The following is a 27732-nucleotide window of genomic DNA, read 5'->3' on the forward strand; positions in this document are numbered from 1 at the left end:
TGTCGTTGGTTCGTGTACCGACAACACTACTATTATTAATCAGAACTGTTTATCCTAGTTGATTGATATTTGTCCTCTCATAAACTGATGTTAAATAACTATATGAATGTTTTATGGTAGAATTAAGTAGATTTTGTACAGTTTCGAGGATATCTAGGGTCGACGTGTGACCGTGTCAAAAACAACGCAAAATTGCTCCACCGAAGTTTCGGCCTCGATGCAGAGCACCATCCTCAGGGTGGCTTGACTTCAGCACAGTTTTCATAGCAAGTGACAACTGTGTGAAGCCGCCGAAACGTGCCGCCGACCATGGAAGTCTATCCATGATTATTAGATATTCTACTGTCATTACAATACATGATATGAGGTGTGGTATGAAACAAATAATAAATACAGTGACACATAGTGATACTTTTAAATGCAAATCACTAGTGATAAACAATTTCGCTACTAATGTTGAAACTAAATTGCCCTTTAAAAACACATTTGGTAAACAAATAATATCTGCAGAAGCATGAACATCAAATGCATTTGATAACAAATGCTACTCATTCTCCCAAAGATAACGAAACAAAGAAAATCCTCTTTGAAGTCAAGACAGAAAGTCTGAAACACGCATATAATTGAAAGAATGTCAGAGAAACAAATTATACAAGTGGTTAGAACGGTATCTCTCAAGTTTCAACGTAAAGTCTTTTGGTTTACATTCCTCGCTCAACGCAAATGAATTTATCGCTAAACTTCTCTACAGTACATTGTTACGAAGTAGAAAATACATTGATGGGAAAACTTCGCCTAAGGGCTGCAGGCTGTTACGGAATTGGACAAATTACGGTAATGCGTGCACTGGAACGCGTTATCATTTTTGTAATGTGTGCTTTTTAAACTTTGTAAAGTTTTAAGTGGTTTGTGTATATTTAATAGCATTTTGTTTCTTAGTGTAAGGTTAAAGTAAGTTCACGAAACTTGTGCCTTCATTCGGAGGAATATCTTGTAATATTTTTTGCAAAATTGTTTTTCCTCCTTAATAAATAATACTGTGAATGGTTCATTTTAAACTGAATACTCTACATAAATCTATAAAACATAAATATCATAATACGCGACTGAGTGTTAAACAAGAATATGTTTAGCTCAAAGTGTTTCAATTCATAAAAACATTAACATTTTTCATCATGTTTAAGAATCACAATAAAATAATTTGTCAATATCAAACTTAAATTGTATTAACTGTTACAGACACTGAAATTATACCACGTTTTACCATCTGATGTTTTAATGGTGGTCTGACTAAGCAAAGAGAAAGTAACGTGATTTCATACTCGTATATAGTATCACGCTTAGATGAATTACTAATATACCTATTAGTCTGTGTGCCTTTTTCTTCTACCTATTACTATTAGTCTCAATTTTATTTTTAAAAAGCTTCTGTATCCGTGCATCGCAACGGGAAGACTATACCGCCTAATCCAAACAGTAGTTAAGTAGTTCGAATTTATAAACAAAAAGCCGCCAAATTTATACGAAAAGGTATGACCTACATTTTTGAAAACATCACCTCAAAAGTTTGAGGGGCGTAGTCCGAGAGGAACTCAGGGAAGTGAATAGGCCTATGTCATTTCTAGATGTGTGGACTATTGGTGTGTTTAATTTTGGCTGTATTGGTTTAGTATTTTAGTCATGGCTGCCGCACAAACAAACAGTCATCATCTTAATTTTGTAATAGTATAGAGATCACTCTGGACCCAAAACACATAACTTAGAAAAATTAAGGACCTAATTTTATATCAAGTATATTTCATACGCCTGTTCATAGATTCTTCGTCACCCACCCTACCTCACATATAACCGTGGGACTTGTTTACTAGAAATCCTCCTCAACCGAAGAACGCCGTCAGTTGAGGTCCTCATAACACTATAATGCGCTTAACATATTGTGGGATAATCTAAAACGTCCAGACCAGGGCAGGGCGTGAGTCTAGTTATAAACAAACAGGCGGCCTAATCTGACGTGCAACAGGGAATGACAACAACATAAAGAAAAGAATATTTGGCCTGTCGAAAGCCGGGATTAGAATAAATATGACAAGTATTATTGAATACTGAGGTCGGCCGGCGGTTGTAGCGGCCAGTGGGGGGCGATCCGCCGCTTATAAATCTAACAAACCGTGTATGAATATTACCGGGAATATATCAACTCTGGGAATTGAAACAAGTGATTTTTCTTCCTTTGTGTTGGTTCGGTGAATAACAGCCCGAAGATCGGCGATACGGTGGAGTGTATATTTCAATTTTTGTCGCCAGTTTGCTCCCTGCATGTAGGGTAAGTTATTGAGGTAAGAGTTTGTGTGTCGCCGTCGAATTTGAATTGATTGCTATCTTTAGGACGATTTACGGTTATGGAAAACGTGGGTAGAGTAACGTGGGAATAATAAAACCTGCGAGATAATTATTACATGTGTATGTGTGTTTTGGGGTTGAAAACACACCCTCAATATACGGTTTGGTTGAAATGTCTAATACGTAACAACTCTTTTTACCACAATATTTTCATTATTCATCATAAGAACTGAAGTTGAGATCCTTGTTTTTGCTAAACTAAAAGTAATTCCTTGAAACATACAAAACAGGCGATGTCAACGATAAATCAGAATTAATGCCTACATAGGCTGTTGAAAGCTTTAGATAATCTCCACAATATTCCTATGCAATAAACCAATTCAATTTTAACGCTGTTAAGAAATTAATATAACCTAAAGATCAACGAACAAAATAATTGTCGCCATTGATCAATGATGGGTTAAAATCATACAACATCCTTGACGTATAACAATCCTTGAGGGTGAAAAAAGATAAATATGGACCTTTTTACTCTTTTTAAATTCGGTATATAATTGTTTTAAACAAACTGTTTTACAGTCAAATAATTCAGTAAAATCACTTGGTTAAAAACATCAATAGTTTGTAACAGTTTTGGCACCACTCAAGCAGCAGAAGATGTAATAGATTGAAGGAGCATTGTCGGGTAGGCCAAAAACTGTTTCAAATCGTTAAAAAGTAAGGTAGGTAATCAATTTATTAACTAACAGTCCTGTCTAAGGAACATGTCAGTCTTAGTCAGTAACCAGAATACAAGATCGCTCCACTCATCATCTCCGTTCATCCACTTGGCTTAAAATACCTTAACCAACATAAACCCACTGTTGTCATAATGAGGGTTGATAATCTTCTTTGTATGGTCAACGTTTCAAGGGAAAGTAGTAGGCCTACCTATTTAATTTACTCCTCCTAACAATCCAAAACTAACTAACAAGGAATACAATGTTATGCACTATTGAAACCAGATGAACGTAATTTTATTCTATATCTCACTACACACGTTTGTATACTCATTCCAATACTCTCCAATGACTACTCCAATACAATACCACAGACTACGGAAACCAGTATTACAGTATTATATTGTCTGTGACAATACCGTCTCCAATGACTACTCCAATACAATACTCTCCAATACTCTTTTCAATGACTACTCCAATACAATACTCTCCAACAAACTCTCCAATGACTACTAGAATACAATACTCTCCAATACTCTCTCCAATGACTACTCCAATACAATACTCACCAACACACTCTCCAATGACTACTACAATACAATACTCTCCAATACTCTCTCCAATGACTACTCCAATACAATACTCACCAACACACTCTCCAATGACTACTCCAATACAATACTCTCCAATACTCTCTCCAATGACTACTCCAATACAATACTACAATTGAATTACGATATGAGCTAACTGATTATGGTATTTTTTTTTTTTTAGCAAGGACCAATAAAATCCAATGATGAAGGACAGTTGTGTCCAGTTTTGAACTGTCAAAAATCTAAGAATTATAGACATCACTCTACAGTCTACATTAAAACTGTTTTGGGTAGACTTCCGTATCTGTTGGCACAAACAACCGAATGAAAATATCGATTATTTGATTGTTTCATTTGGTGTATCGTTTGGTTAGTTAGGTTAGGTTAACCTTACCTAACTAACCATACGATACATCGAATAATCGATATATCGATCGATGTTTTCATTCGGTTGTTGTCGATTATTCTATTAATTCATTCGATATATCGTTTGGTCGCCTAACTTACCATATAATATATCGATCAATGTTTTCATTCGGTTGTTGTGCCAACAGATACGGAAGTCTACCAACTTCGTTACCAAAGAAGCCGAGACTATTGCAAGCTCTCGCGTGCAAGTGTCACATTCAACACGCCATCTCCGGATGTGAGAGTCAGCTTAAGGCAAGTTTTTAAACGGTATCGTGTAAATAAAGACACACGTTGACGTTTTACGTCGAAACAACATCCGGTCATTTTTACATCTGTAATGAGTCAACTTCCTGTCTTTGCTTTACGACTGGCTTAAGGGATAATAACTGGGAAAGGAGATAAGGATCGATTTGTTATTTTTCAGAATATCCTTGTATTTCTAATTTTCTACAATCTGATAAACAGGTAGATTGCTTGAATGTGCTAGTAATGCCAATGCGAAGCCTATTTAACCTAACCTAACCTAACTTGGAGGAAGATAAGCTACACCGATGACGTACTCACAGATAAGCGTACAACGACCACCTCTGATAATGAACAGACTATCGTATTTTTTTGTAAACTTGATAATAGTTTTTTTTTTATTTAAAAATATATGTACTTATGTTGAATCGCCTTTTAAATCAATATACATCCAAACCTCGGCTTACATTCAGTTAGTCCATAGATGTGTAAAACATAGGTAAAACACATAACCGCTTTTGGTTAACATATCGTCACTGAACATATATACGAGATGTAATAAAACTAGTTTATTTACTAGCAAATGTTAGCGTAATTCTGTTACGTTACCTTAATCACGATGCAATTTTCACAATTACAGCTTACAAGGGTTTTTCTGGAAGTCACTGGATCATCTGCAAAAGACAACTTTTGGTGAAAACAAAGTAACTGCAAACTGATAATGGAGTGTAAAATAGCGGGAAATCAGTTTTGATGATGAACCGTCACTTTTTCGTCGTCATGGAAACTAATAAAGTCCACTGTCGTGATAATGAGGGTTGATAATCATTCGAGGACATTACGGACGCGAAATCATTCAACCGACGTCAATTTATCAGCTGATGACAAGCTGCCAGCTGATTAGACAAATTGATGTATGAGGTCATAATTAAATTGTACACTTCAAGCCTTTTGTCAACTTTTAAACTTCGTCTCTTATTTTTGTATGAAAGTAAAATTTGGGTTATATGCAAAGTTGTTTTAGGTTGTATTGTTTGTTTTATTGTTTATTTTAAGTCTGAAAATCAGTCGTTTGTCTTATTTTTTATAGAGGTTCAATGGTAAAATGTACACACGTTCATAATTTCGATTGAAATAAAAATTGTAATAACTCTGTCCTTGTAAATTTGCGGGTACAGAAATATCCAGCATTTTGTACCAACAATAGCCAATTTATTGGTTACACTAAATAAATAAAATATAAGCACTGTACCCAAAAACTTTAAAATGACTAAAATAGTGAAAAGTTGATTATTATTAATCAAAGAAAAGTTGCCAAAGAATATCCTTTGTGCAATTCGTTTCATTCCTACTATTTGGATAGATTTTTTAAGTATAATATAGACCTAGACCTACATAGTTCTAATTACACTTAGGTGATTCTTTGTAGTACTACTAAACACCTTTGGTAAATCCATCCAAACTAAAAATTTTCATTGTTGATATGCGGGTATCAAACCTGTCCACTCCAACTGAGGCATGACATGAACTTTTAAAAATGACCAATGAAAATGATTAAACATGTCATATTTTGATGATTAAAAATTAACTACCGATCACAATTTCACATTGAATTATAAATAAAATATACATTTATGTATATTAGTAGGCTATACAATGTGAATAGGTATGTTAAATGTTTTAAGCTTGTGTAGGTTTATTTTTCACTATACTTATACACGGATAAAATGCATGTTATTTTCCTATCAAAGCATCTAACTTATTTGTTTTTAAGGCTTAACATTCAAACGCAACTAATATTGTTATTCTATTAAATATCAAATAAACCTCCAAAGCATGTAATGAGAAAACAATATCGTATATCAATAAAAGGATAATGAATGTTTAATAGTCACCTCATAAATACTTGTCGAACTAGTGACCTAGAATTCTACTGCACGTTTTAATTTGTCCTATAAACTATTGAACTGGATAAACATTTTTCCAACCAATTACACTGTATAAATGGGTCGTCCTTGTTGGAATAGCACGTGATAAATACGAGTAATTTATAAATTCATTTTTATAAACCATCTTTGTCGTGTTGCTAATTCAGCTAGTCGCCAGATACAATACTAATATGTACTCTACAGAGTACAATTGTAAACTTTGCTAAAACGATTAAGTGCGAAAAATATGACTTTTCGCAAAACCTATTTTGAGTTGCTAAGCCTCTAAAATTCTGCTATTCTTAAATGAAAACTGGAAGACTACAATTAATAACTTAAATGCATCGCTTGAGAATCTGTTCTACACCCACGGACCAATCACCTGTCATTCCTATTTTAATACACACTAATTACGTCTCCTCCATACTTGTAATAGTTACACCTAGTTGTTAAAGTGCGGAGGCGGTATGGAGCTTATCAATATCACTGCTTCCCTGGTGGAATTTTCCTCCACATATTTGTGCAGTTTGCGGATATCAAGCTTGTTTATTCCGACATTGGAAGAGTTCTATTACGACATTAAACAATTTTTCATCCTTGTTAAGTATTGTAGTTTTTTTTTGTAATTCAGAAAGAAAGTATACAGCATTACTACGCAGCCTAGCAGAGAGGTCTTTAATTTTATCAAAAGTATAAGTACGTATTAAATGTTCATTTGTCTTGCAGTTCGTTCTTCTTCGAAACAAATGTATAGAGCCAATACTATACGCCCCTTCCTTAGCCAGAAACCCCCGATAGCAATAGTAAATAGACTGTACTACTTTCAAGTAATATTAATATTTTTTATCAGTGATTTAAAAATATAGCATTTCTAGAATTTGAAAACAAAAAATTTCCAAATGTAAAACAAAAAAGTAAACAAAAAACCAGTAAAAATAGTTTAAGAATTTTTTTTAAATTTACAATTCAATTTGCACTCACTAGAGTTTCACCCAAAACTTTGAAAGCCTGGGGCAATCAAGTATGAAAACGGCAGTCAGCGAAGGAATTTCCTCTGTATGATAGCTATTTTAATTTTAAATTTCAGTAAATTTGGTTTGGTGAACATTTGCAGATAAATGTGCGTAATTTGTTACCAAGAGCATAGATAATCGACATCTAAAAATGCTTAACTATTGGATTCCGGGCTGCAAACAATATTTTTAACCGTTTTCCCCTGTAAAATCAAAATAGTGCTGGAAATCGATATTTAATTATGATGAAACTGCACTCAAAAATTAAATACGCTTTCCACTATTGTTAAAACACACATTAAATCTCTAAAATATAAAAATATCATTCTTTATGATTACAATATTTTACCAGACCTTATCATAATTGAAGTTTATCAACATTGGATAGTTTTATGACCAGAATCACGTCACTCTAATGGCTCTGTTTATTAAGGTGATAACGTTCAAAGTTGTAAGTGCAAATTGAGTTTCAGTCGTATCTACCCTTCGCTTATCCGCATATTGTGGATTCATATTTAACACAGAATGAAATAATCTGATGTAAACATTTTGATGTCCGCTGTAAAATCGTTAATAATCATAAATCTGTGCCATTTAAATTCAGTGGGTTCGAATCTCCGATTACTATCTATCTATTATAAAGAAGAGGTGGTGTCTGTCTGTGTGTCTGTGCGTCTGTGGGTTTGTGTCTGTGTGTTGTATGAGATAAACTCAAAAACAACTGAACCGACTGGGCTCCATTGGATAAAAATAAAGCTACCGCTCCGAGGTTACATAGAACTATTCCAGCTTCAATGCTGATGTAGGACTCTGCCCCGCGGGCTTTCAAAGTTCTGAGGTGAGAGATTTAAAAGTAAATATTGATTGGTCTCCATGGTAACAAAGTACTATCTCACAAAGTTTAAATGTAAACAAACTGTCAATAATGAATTTTGATTTCACATTTCCACACAGCTGGTTCAAACATATTAAATACTGCACGGATATTAGAACAGAAAGGGTATGGATGGATCATAAACATAGAAAAAATATGTCACTCGCCCGAATGTAAACATTATTCAACATTACTCAAATGGAACTGGCTAACCATTTATGTTAATGTTATTAGTATAAGATTCTTTCAGTTATGTCATTTGATTATGTTTTATGTTTATGATCCATACTGAGTCTGTTCTGATATTTTTGAAATGTTGTAATAATATTTAACAGGGAATTAGTTATTGTAAGAGAAATTATTCATGGATATAAAAATAATATTAAGATTCTATAATCATTGCCCTATCAACCTAGACTCTTATCCTGAGTTTTATGAAAATTATATTTTAGATATATTTTTGTGTGAACAGTAATAAGATACCCCTGCCGCAGCAAACCTGCAGACTAAGCTAATTTCCATTTGCCTGATTATAATTTCATTAAAATATGTTAGAAAAATACACTATTGACAGGTTTGAAACTATTGTGATAACCTGGTGAGAACTCTCCATTTTATGAATATAAGGCTTAGCCTACTTCAAGAAATTTAACTTAACAGCTTTTCGTTTACATTACTAGTACGAACCATTCAACATATTTTTGATTATACCTTAGAACCTATCATTGATTTTTTTATCCTAGGTAGCCTAAATAAGTGTTCACAGTCTGAGTCAACAAAAACGTACTATTTTCAAGTTAAATAATACAGTTCAATTTCGTTTCTAAATAAAATGGTAGGTGTGAAACCATTTTTGCCATTTTCAAAGAACCAACATTGCCTGTTTTGCATGTTGACCCCGTTGCAAGGCACGGGTAAAGCTGCTAGTTTCTTTAATCTGTAGCAACATGTATAGGTCTTCTGCATTTACTTGGCTCATAGCTAAAGGTTTTCCCCTATAAAACTTGAGCGTATTACGAACAGAATCAATATTGTCTTTTATTTTTCATTATTACAAACCCCCTACATTAGTTTTGGTATTTTTACGTTCAGTATAATTTTCGTGTTAACAATTCAAAAACAAATCGAACCAAATAATTTTTTTTTTTTATTATTGTTCAACATGGTTGAACAAAAGAGGAAAACCCGCACCATAAAGTTTATCAAAAAAATGTAGAAATACCATCTATATCAGTAAAAATTAACCAATAATTAAACTCAAATCCAAACATGCAATATGATAGAAAGTCTACGTGCAGTATCCAAATTAAATAATAGTTAAGTTGGAATTTCCTCTTACATTGCTGGCAAATTTATATAGAACAATAATAATTTATCTTACCCAAACTAACGCAAGTTTTCCATTCACTTTATAAACTTGCATGATAAATTCATATAAAAATACACCCGAGGCTTATCGAAAATAGTTTGTGTATGTGAAATATTTGATAAAAAATATACTCACACTTTGTACGTAAAACTGTATTCAATTGTCATTATAGTTTTATATAATTAATCTTTCAACGTTACGCTTTTTGTCAAACCAACGTTAATTCGTTAAAGCCAACACGAAATTCACTACTATTAAATTATACTCTGTGTAGTTTCAAGAAACTTTAAAAAAATCTCAGTAACTACTGTAATACAAGGGAAATATACACTACATACTTTTTTTGTATTGATTATATTTGCAAGATTAATGTTCATCCTAGCATCATCAGAGCAATATTTGAACGTTACTTGACAGCCCGCGCATTCTGTCGGAGAACCCAGTAACTACCCGCGCTAGGGTCGTCTACCGCACTTTCCCTCACGACCTTTATACTGAAAGTGAACGTGAAACACTCCATTCACAATCTACATTACAGTTACTTTGTTGTTCATTTTGACTTAACATTTTGTTTGATTTCAATACGTTTCATTGGTAAAACTGCTTTATAGTATGTCTATACGCTCGATGGAAGAATTTTGTTGTTGCCGTATCTATATACATAAAAAAAGGGTTTGTAATGCTTATATAATAACTGAACAAAACATATTTGCAGCACGTTTTGAAGGCATTTTTAATGTTACAGTGGAATGAATACTTTATTTTATACAGAATAGCTTGATTTGCACTAAATGATAGGAATGTGTATTATAAAACACAATTCAGAAAGTCGATAACCATATTATGCCGTCAGAGTAATGTTATCTGATGAAAAAATAAATCGTGTTTTGTAATTAACATTGAATATTTTTTCAGCTTCTAATTTTTACTAGAATTTGCACTTTTTACTCAATAAATATTTGAACAAATTATCTTCACAGAAGATAAAATCATTAGCTGCGGTTATATTTCATCAATAACAAATTAATTTATATAAAGGTGACTTATTGCTATGTGCTCGGAAATTTTACTCCTTGGCATTTCAAGTTGTAGGCCATTTCGTATGTCTGGGTAAATCTTTCGTCCAAATTCCACCGTCGGTAATATCAGAACAAAAAAAATGGGTACAAGTTTGAAAACGTCCAATTGAACCTTCAAGTTTGAAGAGTTTTCGCAGTTGAAAATGTAAGTTTTAAACTACGATGATACATGTGAATATTGGAACCAAATAAAACAGCGTGGATCGCGATATTTCATGATGGCAATGTTAGTATAAGCTCACCAACGCAAACATCACACGCTACAGACTCACGAACCCGCGCGTGATTTGATAAATATTTGTATATTGTTTACAAATAACTGGCACAGAGACAAATGGTAACTCCTGCACGCGTTCATCACACGAGCTGTGTTTGGGTTGAATACTACTAATTACATTGTGGTCTATTTCGAGTTTATTTACATTAGAATATAAACGTAAGGGATAAAGGTGCATTCAGGGTCTTCAGGGTCAGTCTGGAAAATGCTTCTATGGGTCGAAGTAAAGAGAAAACAATAATGTTATTTTCCCCCAAAAAACGCTTCTTTGGCCAGGTATCCGCCTTTTTTAAATTGGTTAACATTATTATCCTAATTTTTTTTCTAAAATGCCTTGCTTTTTCGTCTTTGCAGTATGATTTACCCTGCCTTCCCTACTCTGTTCACTTCTTTAAAGAATGAATTACCCTGTATTCCCTAATTCATTCACTTCTTTAAAGTATGAATTACCCCTCCTTCCATACTACGTTACTTCTTTGCAGAATGAATTACCCCTCCTTCCATACTACGTTACTTCTTTGCAGTATGAATTACCCCTCCTTCCATACTACGTTACTTCTTTGCACAATGAATTACCCCTCCTTCCATACTACGTTACTTCTTTGCAGTATGAATTACCCCTCCTTCCATACTACGTTACTTCTTTGCAGTATGAATTACCCCTCCTTCCATACTACGTTACTTCTTTGCAGTATGAATTACCCCTCCTTCCATACTACGTTACTTCTTTGCAGTATGAATTACCCCTCCTTCCATACTACGTTACTTCTTTGCAGAATGAATTACCCCTCCTTCCATACTACGTAACTTCTTTGCAGTATGAATTACCCCTCCTTCCATACTACGTTACTTCTTTGCAGAATGAATTGCCCCACCTTTACTAATTCAATTATTTGTTTGCAGTATGAATTACCCTGTCTTCCCAAATCCGTTCACTTCTTTGCAGTATGAATTACCCCTACTCCGTTCGCTTTTTTAATATGAATTCCCAAGCCCTTGTGTACAACGGTTACGGCAGAATAGTATGAAGATTAGGCTAGATATATTGATAGCCGCAAAAAACTTAAGTCCATTGTTTCAAATATATATCTCTTTCTAAGAAAAGTGATACACCATTTTATTTCATTTGAATACTTATTAATCTTGACTTATACACAATTTTGTTTGAACTCGTTAAGCTAAAAATACCACTCTTCTCTTACGGAATTTGTATCTTTTTACTGTTGAATAAAAGCTTATTGTAACAAACACTCTAAATCTACTAACAATACCATTCAAGAGCAAACTATATAAAGGCTTAGTTTGTTGTGGATATTTTGTAGCACACCACGTCTTAAAATAGGGTATAATAGGTAAATCTAATTTTCTCTTCACATCCTTTAAAAAATTTAAGTTAATATATACAGCAAAACTTTAAAAGTTAAACTAAGCAAAATTCTAAAATGTGTATCGTTTAATAAACCCTAGGTCTCCAGTATTATGCAACAATTTCCCGTCGCGGTTGTATACAAATGCTGGCATTTCCAGCCCACCAGGACAATTCTGGTTTAAATTAACATCACTGCTCTTTTTGTTCCTAGAAGTATTATTGTACCAATATGTGAACAAATTCAAGGCAAATTTCCTAATATTTTATTAGAAAAATACTAATAAGCAAATCGAAATAAAAGGGCAATACAAATTGTAATTTATGATTTAATTAGGCCTATACATAACGAATATTCAATTTATATGAACATTTTGTTTTATTATGGTAACTGACACGGTCATTGTCATAAGATTGATTAAACAAAATTGACTTTAAAATTGATTATTCATCATATAAATTGTTTTACAGGAATATAAGATTGTACAATAATATTATTCATGTCTAGATCGCACTAGTGAGTACTACAACTATCCGCAGTACTATCCTGATAATTATACCAATTCGTTAGGCAAATATGTGGTGTGGATTCCTCTATAAACTGTAGGTCCCTTATTCGTTGCCATTAGCTGTATGGGCTATTAATTAACAGCTGTGTCTAAGTAAAATGTCGGCCTTAGACACTAACAAGACTACAAGATCGCGCAACTCATCCTACACTCATCCTTCACTCATATTTGGGTTAAAATATGCACACAGTGGCGTTCCAATCTTCAATAATTGATATAATTTATCTTATTACATATCAATTATATGATGTTCTAATGTAATGTTATAATTGATCAAGGATTACTCAAATCATTGTACTCATAATTTTGTGCAGTTTCATGCATCACAAAATTACTTTTTTTCCTTCATTGCTAAATACTACTTACAATCACTAAATTTGAGTTTTGGAGGTTTCGATGAAATTAGGTTTTTTTTCTCTTCATCTTGTAAATATGTTTTATTTACTATCATCATTAAGTGTCTAGGTACTCCTGAATGTTTATGGACCTGTGTATACCTGTATTAGCAACTCATTCCCCAAACACAGACGAATAGTCTACTTGGGAACTGTTTTTCCTGTAAATACACAATTTGTAACAAACGTGTATCAAGAATAAAGAGATTTTGATTTGATTTGATTTATTGTATATTGCTATCATTCTAAAAAAAAATAAACACTGTACCCCTGCTGCAAACACACTAAGCATTTTCATACATCGTGTTATTCCAGTTTGCATACTCTTTTATAACATGTCCATTGGGATTCTACAGAAAAACACATTAAGAGACAACTCTGTTGGTGTTGCAATGAAAAACACTAAATAACTGCTGTTTCTACAAAACCTCTATGCAAAACGGTACTTTTGCGGGTTAGGTTAAGTGGCAAGAGCTCCATAGACATTTTACCCTAGACATTGTTTCTAGTAATATTCATAAATATTTTCTGAAACCCTGCTGCTTTTGTATTTTTGTACTAGCATTACGTCGGAATAAAAATTTTAAAGAAAATGTTATCCTCATTCAGACATCTATTCTGAATTTTCTGCTAGCAGTGTGTGTATGCGTTTTTTTGTCATAAAAAATTGAAATTCCGTAGTTAAAAAAATTCCAGTTTTAAAATATAAATATTCCAAATTTGTGTAGTATTATTTTTTTTAAAAACAATGACATTTAATATAAAAATAGCGTGTGCCAAAGAGGTTACAATTACATAACCACATAATCACATAACATAATTGCATTGCATACGCAGTTTCAATTGAGTAATATTTTCTATTTATGTTTAAATAATAATGGATCTTTATACAGAATGTTTAATGTAGTTTAGACAAGTTAAGAGCTAGTATTTGAAGATTTGTTATGCTAAATACATAAGATACTGTAAATAATTTATGTTTAATGTATTTAGATTAAAATTAACTTTTAATATATTTCCACTCTTAAATATTTGCTTTTCAAAGTTGAATTTTCAAGAAAACTGCCTCAGAAGCAATAACACAATAGGAAGGTGCACTTTAATATAACCCTACCTTGCATTATGCAAACGCCCTCCCTCTGTGGGTCTACAAATGTGGGCATTTCACGACTGACTTCAACGAACATTTCTTTGTATAAAAATGTGTCCTTCGGAAAATGCATTCCACTTTGCTAGTATTGTTATCGCTTGTAAAACTGCAGATATAAAAAGTCCGCTAAACAATACAACCAGTTAGTTTATTCGTTCTGCTTAATATGAAAATTGCAATCGAATATGCTAGAGGTTAGCGTTATTAGATAACTCACGTTCTCATACGACCACGTCAGTCAAATGCCAACTAACAACCCTCAATTGCAAATTAGCTAATTAGCTGCCGCCCAAATAAAATTTTAATAGTGATTTTCTTTCACCCCAAATGGTGTAATCAATTATAAATTGGATGAATTACTGCTCATTTATGTTAGGGTGAAAAAAATACTTTCGAGATTGAGTATGAAGTGGTCTAAAAGGGAGAGTGCAGTACATCGGTCCCTGAGGTACCGGGTTTAAATCCTGTAAATCACCAATGGATTTTATATGAATGATAATGCCTCAGTCCCTAGGCATACGTTGAAGTAATATGAACAAAAAATCCTGGCTGGAGCCTAGGGTCAAAGGAATTGTTTTTTTTATTGCCAAAAATCACTGAATAGCTAGTTTGGTAGAGTACCTAAGAAACAAAAGGTCATCGATTTGATCAAATAAAATGCATTAGCTTGTAGATGCTTTGTGTGCGGACACAGCTGTTTTTAATAATCGAGCTTGAATAAATAATTGTTGAATTAATATATCATTCAACACTTGTTATATACTCGTCTCAGCATTATAAGCAGTGTAACGTCGGTGTCAAATTAATCAACCTATTATTAAAAACCTCAGCCATTTTTATATCCTAAATGAGTATGGCATTTAAAAATCTGTATACATAGAATACCAAGTGTAACTTTATATTTTATCAATCTATTTCGAATAAAATATTTTGTCCCATCAAACTTGTCAACATAATGAGCCTTTGAAAAGATAAAAGAGGTGTTAATTATGTAAACAGTATACTTTTTGGGCCTTTTGGCTGGAATGTTAATTTAATTTACAAAACTGTGCAACTATAGTCTGTATAATGGAACCTGTCACCTGACCCTATGTATACCTGGACTAGCCCGGGCTTAAACCATTGGCAGAAGACGGAATCCATCATACAAGACTCGTAGCTATGATACTTCGGTTTTGTTGTGATTTTCCTTAATAATAGCATAAACAGCACGTGTACAGTCCAAACCCGCAAGAATAATAATCGGAAATCTAGTTAATATCCTACAGCTAACTGGAAGCTATTCCGTGCATGTATTGTTTGCTTTTGCTTGATAATACTATTCACACAACAAACAGTTAAATCATGCCACCAATACATTGCTTGCGGGGATTTATACTGTGTTAATTGATAGTTCATCCACAACATGGTGGTCTCCTAAAATATTGTCTTTAATTTAGTAATTATCATTTTATTTTTATAAAATATGAGATGTATGATACACATATAAACTAATGAAGACAAGATCTTAATTGTCCACTATGTAAGTTGAAAGGGATGTGGTGCATTTGATGGTGGAGGAGCATTAGACTTACTACGTATATTATTTTGTATTATTTCAAACCCTATTTTCATCGTGTACAATTGTATTTATTGAAACGATTTACCGTGTTAATTGCTTGTTTACTTATGAAAAGGTTTGTTTGATAGACGAGTATTAGTTTATCCAAATAATCTCTATGGGTAATAACGTGCAAATTATTCATGTTTATTCTATAAACAAAGTTGTTTGTGGTTGTAAATTACAGTATTGTGTTCAGCCAAAAATAATCATATTTAATTGTTGTTCATAATTGAGGCGTCGAGAGGCCAAGGGAGATATGTGACTTTTTAAAAAATGTAATTGTATTTTTTTCATAGTCATAAAAAATAAAATAAAAATAAAAATAAATTCACTTATACCCCTTGGCTTCCAGCTCTTAGGTGTTTAGTTTGGAGGCCAAGGGATATAAGTGAATTATTTGTTGAAATTCCACCCTTTTTTAACAAAACCCGTTACCATGACAACATTTTTTAAAAAGTCACATATCTCCCTTGGCCTCTCGACGCCTCAATTGCTTTTGATGTGGAAAAGAATTATACAAATCGAAAATGCTTCCAATATTATCTCCTTACAAGTGATATGATTTCCTGTTGAACTTCACATTTATACTATAAAGTAGTATGTTAAATCCCTCAAGGTTTCAGTGCTTTCAGTATAATTCCTTCGGAGACTCTCCAAAGGCACATTTAGCAATTGATAGCTTAGGTTTACTCCAGTAACTGGCCGTCAGTCAGATGTCAATTTGTAAACAATCCTTCCACCAACAGTCTTAGCTGGACAAGTACACTTTAAACTGTGATGATGATTAAAATGATAATATTTATTAAGATAACCACTTGCAAATTTTGTATTTAAGTTATAATATTTTCCAAGAAAATGTTTGTTAATAGTAACATTGAGATTAACTGTGAGAAAGGACACTGATCATGTATTTATTTTTTAGAACAGATTCAATGTTATATAGAAAATAGTCATTTACGATATAAATAAGTTATAATGGTTAATCTTATTTTATTATTTAAACAATACATTACATTTTAATAAATCATTGTTCTCCAATTAAACCATGTATCCTCTATTATATTAATAAATATAAATTTGTTTAATTTTTTGAACATGAACACAGTACAAACTTATAACAAAAAATATTTTTCACAAAAATCATTAGAATTGATTGTAACGAACGTCAAAAACCATAGTCAATCATAAAACAATGCTACAACGATTTAAGTGTTTAAATATGTATTGATAACAATAACCATAATCATTGACTATTTTAATATTCAGTATATTAATAGTCAATGCTATAATATAATTGGAAACTTTTTAATTTAAGACTTTGACTTGGTGAGGTGAAAGGCTTCGGTTCCTAAAGTCCTGGGTCTTAGTCCCACAAATCACTAATGCATTTTATAAATGTACTAGTGTACATGTTGCTCGAATTCGAGCAATTGCAAAGTATTGCAGAAGTAATTTCAAAGTGAATAACTAACAGTCATGATATGTTGATGAATGATATATTTAAATGGGTAAACTCAAAGATTACCGGTGTGTAACTCATGGAAATACTCACGATGTATATAACAGTTCAATATACTGTAATCAACATTTCCTGTAAATAGTTCATCATGTTTCTTAAGCTGATATTATTTTTTTGTGTTTTCCACAAACATTTCCTGACTTATAAAAAATTCAATAATTAATAGCTTATATGTATCATTAAACACAAACCAACATCCAAAACTATACACTTTTTTAATACAACATAGATAATTTAAACATTGACTGTTTACAATTAACATAATTGTCACAAAAAACCTGCTTGCGTATTAAATAAGTATAGATAACGCCACGATACTCTAGACTTAACCCAAAAAACGGTTCCGTGTTATAGTTTAGCGTATTAGGTGAAGCTGAAACGAAGAAAAAAAATAAAATGTAAGTGAAATTTCGTTTATAAATATTAATTGTATCCTAAAAGTCTACGGGAATATATTTTCCAGCGGAAACCTTTTAAACAAAACACATTTGGTGAAGTCAGTCGTGAAATGCCCACATTTGTAGACCCACAGAGGGAGGGTGTTTGCATAATGCAAGGTAGGGTTATATTAAAGTGCACCTTCCTATTGTATTATTGCTACATCCTAACCACTACCTTATGTACTTGTCTTTGAATACAATATATTTACAAATTAAATCCAGTCTAGGTTAGGGGAAACTTTTAAGTTTTAACACTTACTATACCAACTGTTTTAGTTTTTTTTACCCTAGAGCTTCACCCCGTTTGACTTCATAAAAATTTATAAAACTATTGATTGGTTATGTTAAGCTGAAATAAACAAAACAGAATACAGTAATACAAACAAAAAATCACACCTGTTTTTAATAAGGTAATAAATTTAAAGATTAACGAACAAATATTGCTGGGGTATTTTTAACACTATAGGTATATGGAAAGTTCCTTTAAGAAAGGAATTACGACCTTAAAGGGCAATTTATGAAATAATGGATAGTTTTGCGCAAGGTTCCTCGTCGTGACGAACATTTTAAGTATATTGTTTATGGGGGTGTGACTTGTAGTTTTCTCAAAAGTTCATTGGTACTTTGGTATTTATATATGGATATAAAAGATAAATAATTCGTATCTGTAACATAACATTTAGACATATGTAAATATAAGTAAAAATTACAGAACCATACTCCAAACCACCAACCACCAACATTAAACCACAATAATGGAGCTATGAGAACTTTTTTTGGTAGTGCAGATCCACATTAAACTTGTTTGACAATCCTAGATTCCACAAAAAAATTTTAAATTACTTTATCCCTACCTTTTTGGGGAGTTTTACATTGCTGTAGTTTTAGCTAATTACCCTATAGATATAAGTCTATTACCATAAGTGCACCATAAGACATACTTTTACATTTTAATGTCCCGAGAGGCAAATCACTATCAAGAGGACATGGAAACACCCTGGTTGCACAATACCGGAATTTTTCTCTTACTTATTAATATTTCAAAGATTAATTTTTTCAAATGTTCACCCTTCAAAAATAAAATGCCTGATTTTCATTACAACCATAATTTAGTAATGTAGAGCTAAAAACATGATTTTTTATATTGAATAGTTTTTTTTTACGATCAAGTTTAAGGAATTTTAGTAAACAATCCAATCAAACAAATGGAAATTTGCTTAGGCTTCAGGTTTGTTGTGGTGGGGATATTTATATCACTAATAATACACATTCGTCCGTTTCAGTCGGGTTATCATCTCATTTATAAATTAATATTTTATAGACAACGGCTTGACTAAACAGTGATCACGAAATGTACTCAAGGGGAAAACACGGCGTTTGGAAGGGTTACTTCTAAATTGACAATTGACTGACGTTGGCAATCATTGTAAAGAGGCTGGGCTACAATTATCATTATCTGTTGAAAATTGGATTATTAGACAGCTATGCAAATAATTTTTTTTTATTGTTTCAACCGTAAATTATTTATATAAGTTTATGTGTACCACCTCAGTATTAAAATATAAGGAACAATAATTTGAGGAATGTATTAGTATTATACACGTCGGTTCATAATGGTTGCGTAGCTATTTTCCGTTTACAAATACAGGACGTTGTTCATTTTAGTTGAAAATGTGGTTTATTGCAAATACAGTATATTACTCTACAGAGAATATTTAAAAAAAAGCTGGTTTAAGTAGTAATACTGCTTGCCTAATAAATAATGCCACTACAGACATACCTATGTCCTTGTTGGGGGGGGGGTCATTAGTTCAACCCTGTGAAACAGTAGCTTTTTGATGGTTCGGAATTGGATGCAGCTTTCCTTTTTTGTCCTTGGACGCTAGACTCTAACTAGACGCTATTCCTAGGAGTTGCAGCATTATCTTAAAGTCAATTGGTGATTGGTAGGATTTGAACCCGGGACCTTGGGGTGTGAATTCCCGCGCTCTGCCAATAGACCTGCTCACTCCTTATAAATCCGACCCCAAGTATATATGTTCTTGATCAATAGGCTTTAATGGTCCTGGCTAATCAAACAGCTGATGTTCTTAGAAAGCCACTCGAATCATCTCTTTTCACTCTTCACTCATCGTGCATTCTGATTCAGCATATACACACTCTAGGGTGGGTTTCAGTATCAGATCATTTGTATTGATACGTCCATTGATAATCTTAGCATTTCATGCGGACGTAAATTCATCATTGTTAAGTATATGGTAATTTTTATCTCACAAACTTCTTGGTGAAAACCCAACACAGCAAAATTTATCTTTAAATAAATTTTGTTACAAAGAAAATAATATTTCCACCTCTATGAATGTAAGGAGACCGCTGTGCTTAGGTTCAGGCAATGAAAACAATGAAAAGGCGCCCTTTAAAAAAACTCCATCGCAGGATTATGCAAACTGTCCTTTCTGTGGTGAGAGTGTGATGTTCCTAGACGACCCCTGTTATCTTTGTCCTCCGAATAAAAGAGACGGTGGTGCAACTATCATCAAAAAGCGCATTTAAATATAAAATACCATGTTATACAATTGTAGCATGGGTAAAAAATTATATTGTTGTCTTACTAACAACTTAAATAATTTTTTGATGCAAATACTTAATGATTTTATCTATATTACTCAAATTCCCCCTTTTTGTTTGTCCAGTAATTATTATAATTTAATTTTTGAGGATCTAAAACATACGTATTATTTGGTATTCATGGTATTAATATAAAGTATTAATATAAAGTACGATTGCAGCTCAGTATCATGCTTATCTTTAAATATATTGGCAATATTTATTTGGTTGAAAACCTATATTCAGTGATTTGCTGAACAAACAAATTCATAATCTCCTTTGATTAACTATAAAATAAATGTTTAAATCTTGTAATTTTTTTTTGCTTCAAACTTGTATTTAATATTTTTTATTTGTTTTCATGTTTGAAAATCATCTGAAAAATCACCTGAGTTGTTACTCAGGTTAACTCTTAATTACAACCACTAAACATATCACAATCTCAAAATACTAATAACGCAGTTCACAACCCGTTTCGCTTATTTGTTCGTCAATTATACTAAACAATTCCTAACAGGTCAGCCAAAAGACAGAACTAATTACGATTCAATTCGCTAAGTGAGCCGCACGGTTATACAACAGAAGGGTTGGCAAACCTGACATTTGATTGACAGGGTTGCCATTTGAACGTGTTATCAATATCTCAGAACCCTGGCCTATTTCCCTAGGGCAGTCGTTACCATCGTACAATTGAGGGAACAATTAGTTGGACATTTTATTTGCAGACAAAAAAAAAAGATATACGTTAAGGAAAATATTAAATAGCCTGTGTACTCATAATGTTTATGCATCCAAAACACGATTGTTAAGTTAGCATTGTGTGCGATTTGAAAGATGTTTGAAGAATAATCTAAGCTTTGGATAGCATTGCTGTTTCTGGTATGTTCTTTATGTGAGGCATGTGTAATATGTTTTAAATCAATGTCATCAATGGTAGTTTTTACTTCGTCGTCAAAACGGTATCACTGATAAGTATAACAGTATAACCATATTGTACGAATTAGATTAGTTTTTTTTTTTTTTTTAGTAAGGCAAACTAACATCTTAAATTATGAAATGTTGTTAAATGGCTGATTTTAAAGGACAAACCAAATTAAGTACTGTCCGGCCAAACATACCAAACGTTTTACCCAAAGAACGTTTGTTAATAACGTAATTTTATTTCGTAAATATAAATAACGTAAAACTTTATGAGTGTCACTTTGGCATACATAGTATACATTTTTATTTTTGGAAAGTAAATCAAGTTAATGTTTTTTAAGGAACACAAAAATTTTTTAGAACCTAAAGATATTCAAACCAGCAAAAAAACTGCCAAATCAAATCGATTTGAAGCAATTAATTCAAATACAGATATTTCAGATACTAAACGAAAGATTTGGAGATATAATTTTAATCCAGTGTTAGATTTAAGTCATTATCGCATCGGGAACAGTAAGAGAAATTCGTTAAACTCCATTAGAATTTCTGCAACTCAAAGTTAAGTCCTCGCACCTGAGACTAAGGACGTGCTTTGCGAGAACGCGACGCCGTTCCTCTCTAGCAAACTGTTATATATGAATCGGTTACAACTTTAGCTACTAAAAGCTAATATAAAAGGTAAACTTTTTAGGCTAACATTTCTTATGGTTAACCTAATTTAGCATGTTGGAATTAATACTTCATATTAGTACTCAAATGTATTGTCTCTATCGTGGAAAAACCTAGTATTGGGTTTCATTTAGTTGGCCCAAGTGTATTATTCATAGAAAGTACTGACAAGATTATAAACTGTATATGCAAATAGCAAAATATTAGTTTTCTTACTACTACTACTACTACTACTACTACTAGTTGGTTTTGGTGGCAATACTACGATTGATTCAGCTTAGTAGACCTATTTAACTTAACCTCTATTGCGTTATTATATGTTGATTCATTAGCTTCAATAGCATTGCATACTAGTAGATTAAAAGATAAATAATATTGGTAGGGAAAGTAGCCAACGTTAACAGACAAAAAATCTAAATTACTTATTAATTATAACTCGTTTAGTAAAAAAAGTAAAATTCTATCTACATAGGCCTATATTTTTATTTTTAAATCGCTTGTTTATATTTAAAACAACGTTTTAATCAATTCCTAGATAGCTATGCTGTAAGGACCTTTTACCATAAATTATAAAACGCAACGTCTTAAATTGAATTATTTATATCCACAAAGACAATAAAAATATCAACAAAACCACAAAGCGTTCCGACAAATTAGGGAACCAATTGCGAAAAGCAGGCGAAAATCTAATTAAGGGTTTATTTTACAAACGGAATCGCCATATCGCATAAACGTCGAGCTGGAATTATGTGACAACAAGAAAATTGAACGATAAGAACTGAAATTAATCAAGTTTGCAGAAAGTGGATGGGAAAATGGCGTGACTCTACAATGGTTAGGCGCTCGCAAGCGTGTGGTCTGCACCGCTAACCATACAGGACGGCCAGCTGTTGTGTAAACAAATTATTTGCTGAAATGTTATATAAAATCTTTGTAAAACTGGAGAGCTGCTTCCATTGATTTTTGGTTTATAAGTTAGGCATTACACCCGTATGGACCAGTTGTAGCCACCGTGTTTTAAACTTAACAATTGTGAAGGATATCTATTTCAACTTAAGGTATATTGGCTTTTCCAATGACAATCCCTTGAATACAGTACGCTTCAGTACGTAAGGGAACACCTCAAATTCAAGTGACCTAAATATTTAAATTTACTCGAATTTTCCTAGTTAAATCAATGAGGTAAATGTAGATATTTAGGTCACTTTAAAAATTAAAGCTGTCCTTATATTTCTATACGTGATGCAGTCGATACACTTGGTATAACAAGAGGTATTTTACCTAAAATTTAAACAGTTTTAACTAATTTTTTGCTGAAAAGATCTATTTAAATAAGTTACTCAAGGTCGAAACTCTATTCTTCCTTAGTATAAGTTACTTTGATAGTTTATGTGACGTAAAAGGTGATATAGTATATACTTAGTTGTTCCTTTAGTTTGTCTTGATTCAGTTGGAGTATTTGACAGAAAATAGTAATCTACATCAACGCACTCTGTTCGAGGATAAATTAAACTATTGTACTTCCTTTTTTATTTGCTGATTACTTTTACGGTATATTTATATCCCAAGTCAATGATAATTTAATAAGTGTAATAAGGTACAATAAATTATCATTTAAACATATTTAAATTTAATTGATATTCCAATAGTAAAAATTGGTATTTTCCTCAAATTTAAAATTATGGAAGAGTTTTTGCATTTATTTATAGTTGATTAAAACAGTATATGACCTCAATGTTTGGTGGACAGCATAATATTTACGATTTCACTGGCCCCATATAATATATTTTTATTACTGCTTTGGTGCTTTAACTTTAGGTGGCGTGACTTCGACGAAATGTCTTCATCAAACCACGAGGTGCAGATTGGCGTGTTCTTTTATTACGTTTTTATTGCAGATTAAGTTGCCAAATTACATAATTCACGTCTGAATGTCGTAATGTTTAGTTTATTAGAGCAATAAAAACAGAGTTATAGAATAAATAGAATGTCTTTTATTACTTGTACACACCGGTTAGATATGGAGCAAAGCATAAAGAAAGGCTTGGGTATCGATTGATTCCTTATCAAATTAATTATATCAAATTAAAGATTTAGCATTAAATATTGTACCAGTAAATTTAAATAATTATTTATGTGTTACAGTACCTTGAAATACACATGTAAATGACAAATAATTTAAATTTCAACATTAACACTTACATAAAGTTACACTATGCTACATTTAGTTAGCAAAGTACTTTATTCTTCAGCAATGTTTTATAGTAAAACTAAAACATGTGACCCGTTTTAGAGTAACACAGTTTAACTGTTCAAGATGGTACGGCATCAAATCGGAATTCTATGTTATCTATTTAAATCTCAAATTACTAGAAGAAAAATACAAGAATGGATAAATGCTAAATAGAAACAACCTGTAAAGATTATAAAAATGTATGCCAGGTAAGTAAGTAGTTATAAAGTTATGCTTAGCTTCAAAGCTGAAGGTTTTGGGTCCAACCCCAGTGGAATCGATGCTGAATCTAGCTTTAATCTGTAATTTGTCTAAAGTTTAATCATGCTATTAATAAATCCAATATTAGACGGCATTTTTACTATTATTTCAACTACTGTACAGACAGTTGCCGTACGAAAAACGAATTAAAATGACGTTTTATCACTAAAAAATTAAAAACAGTTGTAGGAAATTTTATTTTAAATTTAAGCCCCTTTCACTTTGTATTCTTATCCATTTCAATATCAAGTTTTCTGAAGTTTCACTTGACCAAACTAGTGATTAAGTAGCTAATTAAGAAGAATAATATTACAGCATATTTCTCGCTACATAAAATCTACCAATACATTCTTCAACAGGCCAATTCGAGTACTGTATATGGAATGCAGCACAACAGGGCTAAGTCAACAAGGTGTTCTGAAGCGATGATGCCATGCATTGGTCATTGGATGTTACATATAGATTGGAATTATCCCGGATCGTATATCTGCTGGAATGACCGGATTGAACTACTCGTTTGTATCGACTACTTTATAATACAATTAACAGCGGCGCGTAACCATGAAGCATGTTAGTTATGACATTCAGTTGAATGGATGCTTTCGATAGTTGCGATTATATCGAATAGTTTATCGGTAAAGTTGATTACTCCATTCTGTGGGTTGAATGAGTATTGGTTTTATTTGGGTTTGTTTTACAAATAAAAATAAAAAAACGATGATGTAAGTAACATTTTCTTTTGAAACTATCAGCAAAGGACAGTAAAACATTATGCCTGGAAGACGCACAGTTATAGTTTCGTCTTTGCTACTTCCACAAACCTTAATTTTAAATAACAGTTACAAGTTTTGTGTTTATTTCTTCGGCCTGAAACTCATAACTTCATTATATTGATTATTTTATCATAATACTAGCTGCTGTACCCGTACTCCACAACGGGGAGAGAATTCAGATTCAGAAAATGGAGGGTCCCTTTACCATCATAATGTATATTGATGGTTAAAACTATCTACGGGTATAAACAGCAACGGTTATAGATTATTTTTGTGTTTCCATAATAAACTAAATAGTTTTAGAATAAATAAACAATGACAAAGTTTTAGAATAGACAAAGCTATCACATAGTTGTGTAAAATATTATATTTAATTTGTTTGGATTAGCTTTCTGAAATTGTGAAAAAAGCATTTAGCACACGTTTAACATTGAAATGTCAACGCAAAGGTAAACAAAGATTGTCAATTATCTCATGTTTCCATTTAGAACAAGCAATATTTACTTTTGAAAGTCGCACCTCAAAACTTTGGACATCAGAGGGGCGTAGCCTGGGAGGAACACAGAGAATGAATAGGCATATGGCATGTGAACCATCTTTTGGCTTAGTTTTGGCTGTATTAGTTTGGTATTTTAGTCGTGGTAGCCGCACAGACAGAGAGACAGACACCACGTCAATTTTATAATAATATAGAAGACTTTTTTATGTTATATTATTCTATGCCATCCTTCTGATATTTTTGGACAATTTCTATCATAAAATATGTGGAATAAAACCTCCTGTTGAGGGAAAGACTACGTTAAAACAAGGTTTAGCTTATAAGACAAAGGGATCAAAAATGAAATAAATCAAGAACGAAACCGATAACCTTCATGTCATACCGTGGTTTTGAGTATCAAATTTATCTTTACTATTTGTCTACAGCCCACCTACAACCATTGACCTGGTTTAGAACAAAGCCATGGCTCAAGAGCATGTTGTAATATGTTTTACATAATGTAAATGGCATGTTAATATTAACGCTGTGCCTTGTTGAAATTCAGCTTTAACGTGTGTGGCATTCTGTAAAATGGTAAAAGATGCTAAAAACATGTTGAAATCTTGTAGAAATAATGTCATGACTTGTCAATAGGTTTGCTGCAACGGAGTTATTCATATTAATTCACAAAGCGCTCTGTGTGATTTAAGCAGATAACAGAATGAGTTTAGACTATAGTAGTTGATCAAAGCTTTGGGATATTTACCTACATCTAAACATTTTTAGCCTCCTAACGTTTATATACATTACTTAACACAATTTGGAAAACGTTTGTAAACTTTCCCTATTTACTAGCCCACGTATTATATGGAGAAAGTATTGTTTTCGGAAATATTTTTGAGTTTGAGTGGAAATTTCAGTTTTCTGCCACTCTGAACCCAAAACGAGGTTTCTGGGATGTCTGTGTGTGTTGATATGTACACAGAGCTACAGACTCTACCTTTCGTTCCATTTTTAAAAAATCTGGTAAAAGTTTACTAATCAATGGTATCTCCAGGTTTTTTATATTTTTTTAGTTTAATAGTAATTTTCACATAAAAAATCGAAAAATCAAATGTCTACAAAAATTACCTTGAACATGTTAATTAATTACAATTTGGTATGTTTTAATATTTTTCACCCACCCTAAACTGTACAACTAACAATACTATATAATGTCCTGTTTAAAAGATATTGCAATTGTAGTTGGAATTTTCCCAATAAAATATCACAGTCACTCCCACCGCTTAATCTAAGGCCCCTATTACACGAGGTAGCCTGGCGACGTCGCCAGCGACCAAACTGGCTACTCAGCTTGTCATGGGGCATTGATTCTTATGGATGTTATTACACGAGGGTAGCCAGCGACGCAGCCACACTTTGGCGACCGACTGGCTACCGAGCCCCGTCGCCACTGTGGTAGCCACTGGCTACCCATATTGGCGACGCTGCGTTGTAGCATATGGAGCTTATTACACTAGGTCGCCAGTATCACGTCGCCACTCGGTTAGTTCATATCACGGGGGTACTTGCACACTGTTGTGTTGCGTTCTGTTGTGTTGTGAGTGTGTGAATTGTTCACTTCAGTTGATAAAATGTCTATATCATCCTTTATGACTCGAAGAAACTGGATTGTGACATACGAAAATAGTTTAAACATTTTTTATTGTCCGCACAGAGCTCATCAAAAAGGGTGTAATATAACCCTTTGATTCTCTTGCACTAAGCATTGGATGAACGTACATTTTTCTCTTCCTTTGCTTCCTTTTCTTCAGAAGTAACAGAAGGAGAAGATACTTATAATCACTCATTATTCACTGTAAACACCGCTCATAACAAGTACAAGTGCAAGACAAGCACTCA

At 32.7% G+C, this 27732-nt stretch overlaps 1 protein-coding gene across 1 annotated transcript; it reads right to left on the reverse strand.

The window, feature by feature from the left end:
• Positions 1–3449: 3449 nt before the first annotated feature.
• On the reverse strand, positions 3450–27307 carry LOC128992810 (uncharacterized). The gene is made up of 2 exons (XM_054416550.1): positions 27221–27307; positions 3450–3779 (listed from the first exon to the last, which is right to left on the reverse strand). Exons 1-2 carry the CDS (start codon positions 27305–27307, stop codon positions 3450–3452), a joined length of 417 nt encoding a protein of 138 aa, XP_054272525.1.
• Positions 27308–27732: the final 425 nt, after the last annotated feature.

This window comes from Macrosteles quadrilineatus, unplaced genomic scaffold (genome assembly GCF_028750875.1).
Source record: "Macrosteles quadrilineatus isolate MER2022 unplaced genomic scaffold, UCM_ALF_1.0 Scaffold_4__1_contigs__length_99947679, whole genome shotgun sequence".
NCBI classification, from domain to species: Eukaryota; Metazoa; Arthropoda; class Insecta; order Hemiptera; family Cicadellidae; genus Macrosteles; species Macrosteles quadrilineatus.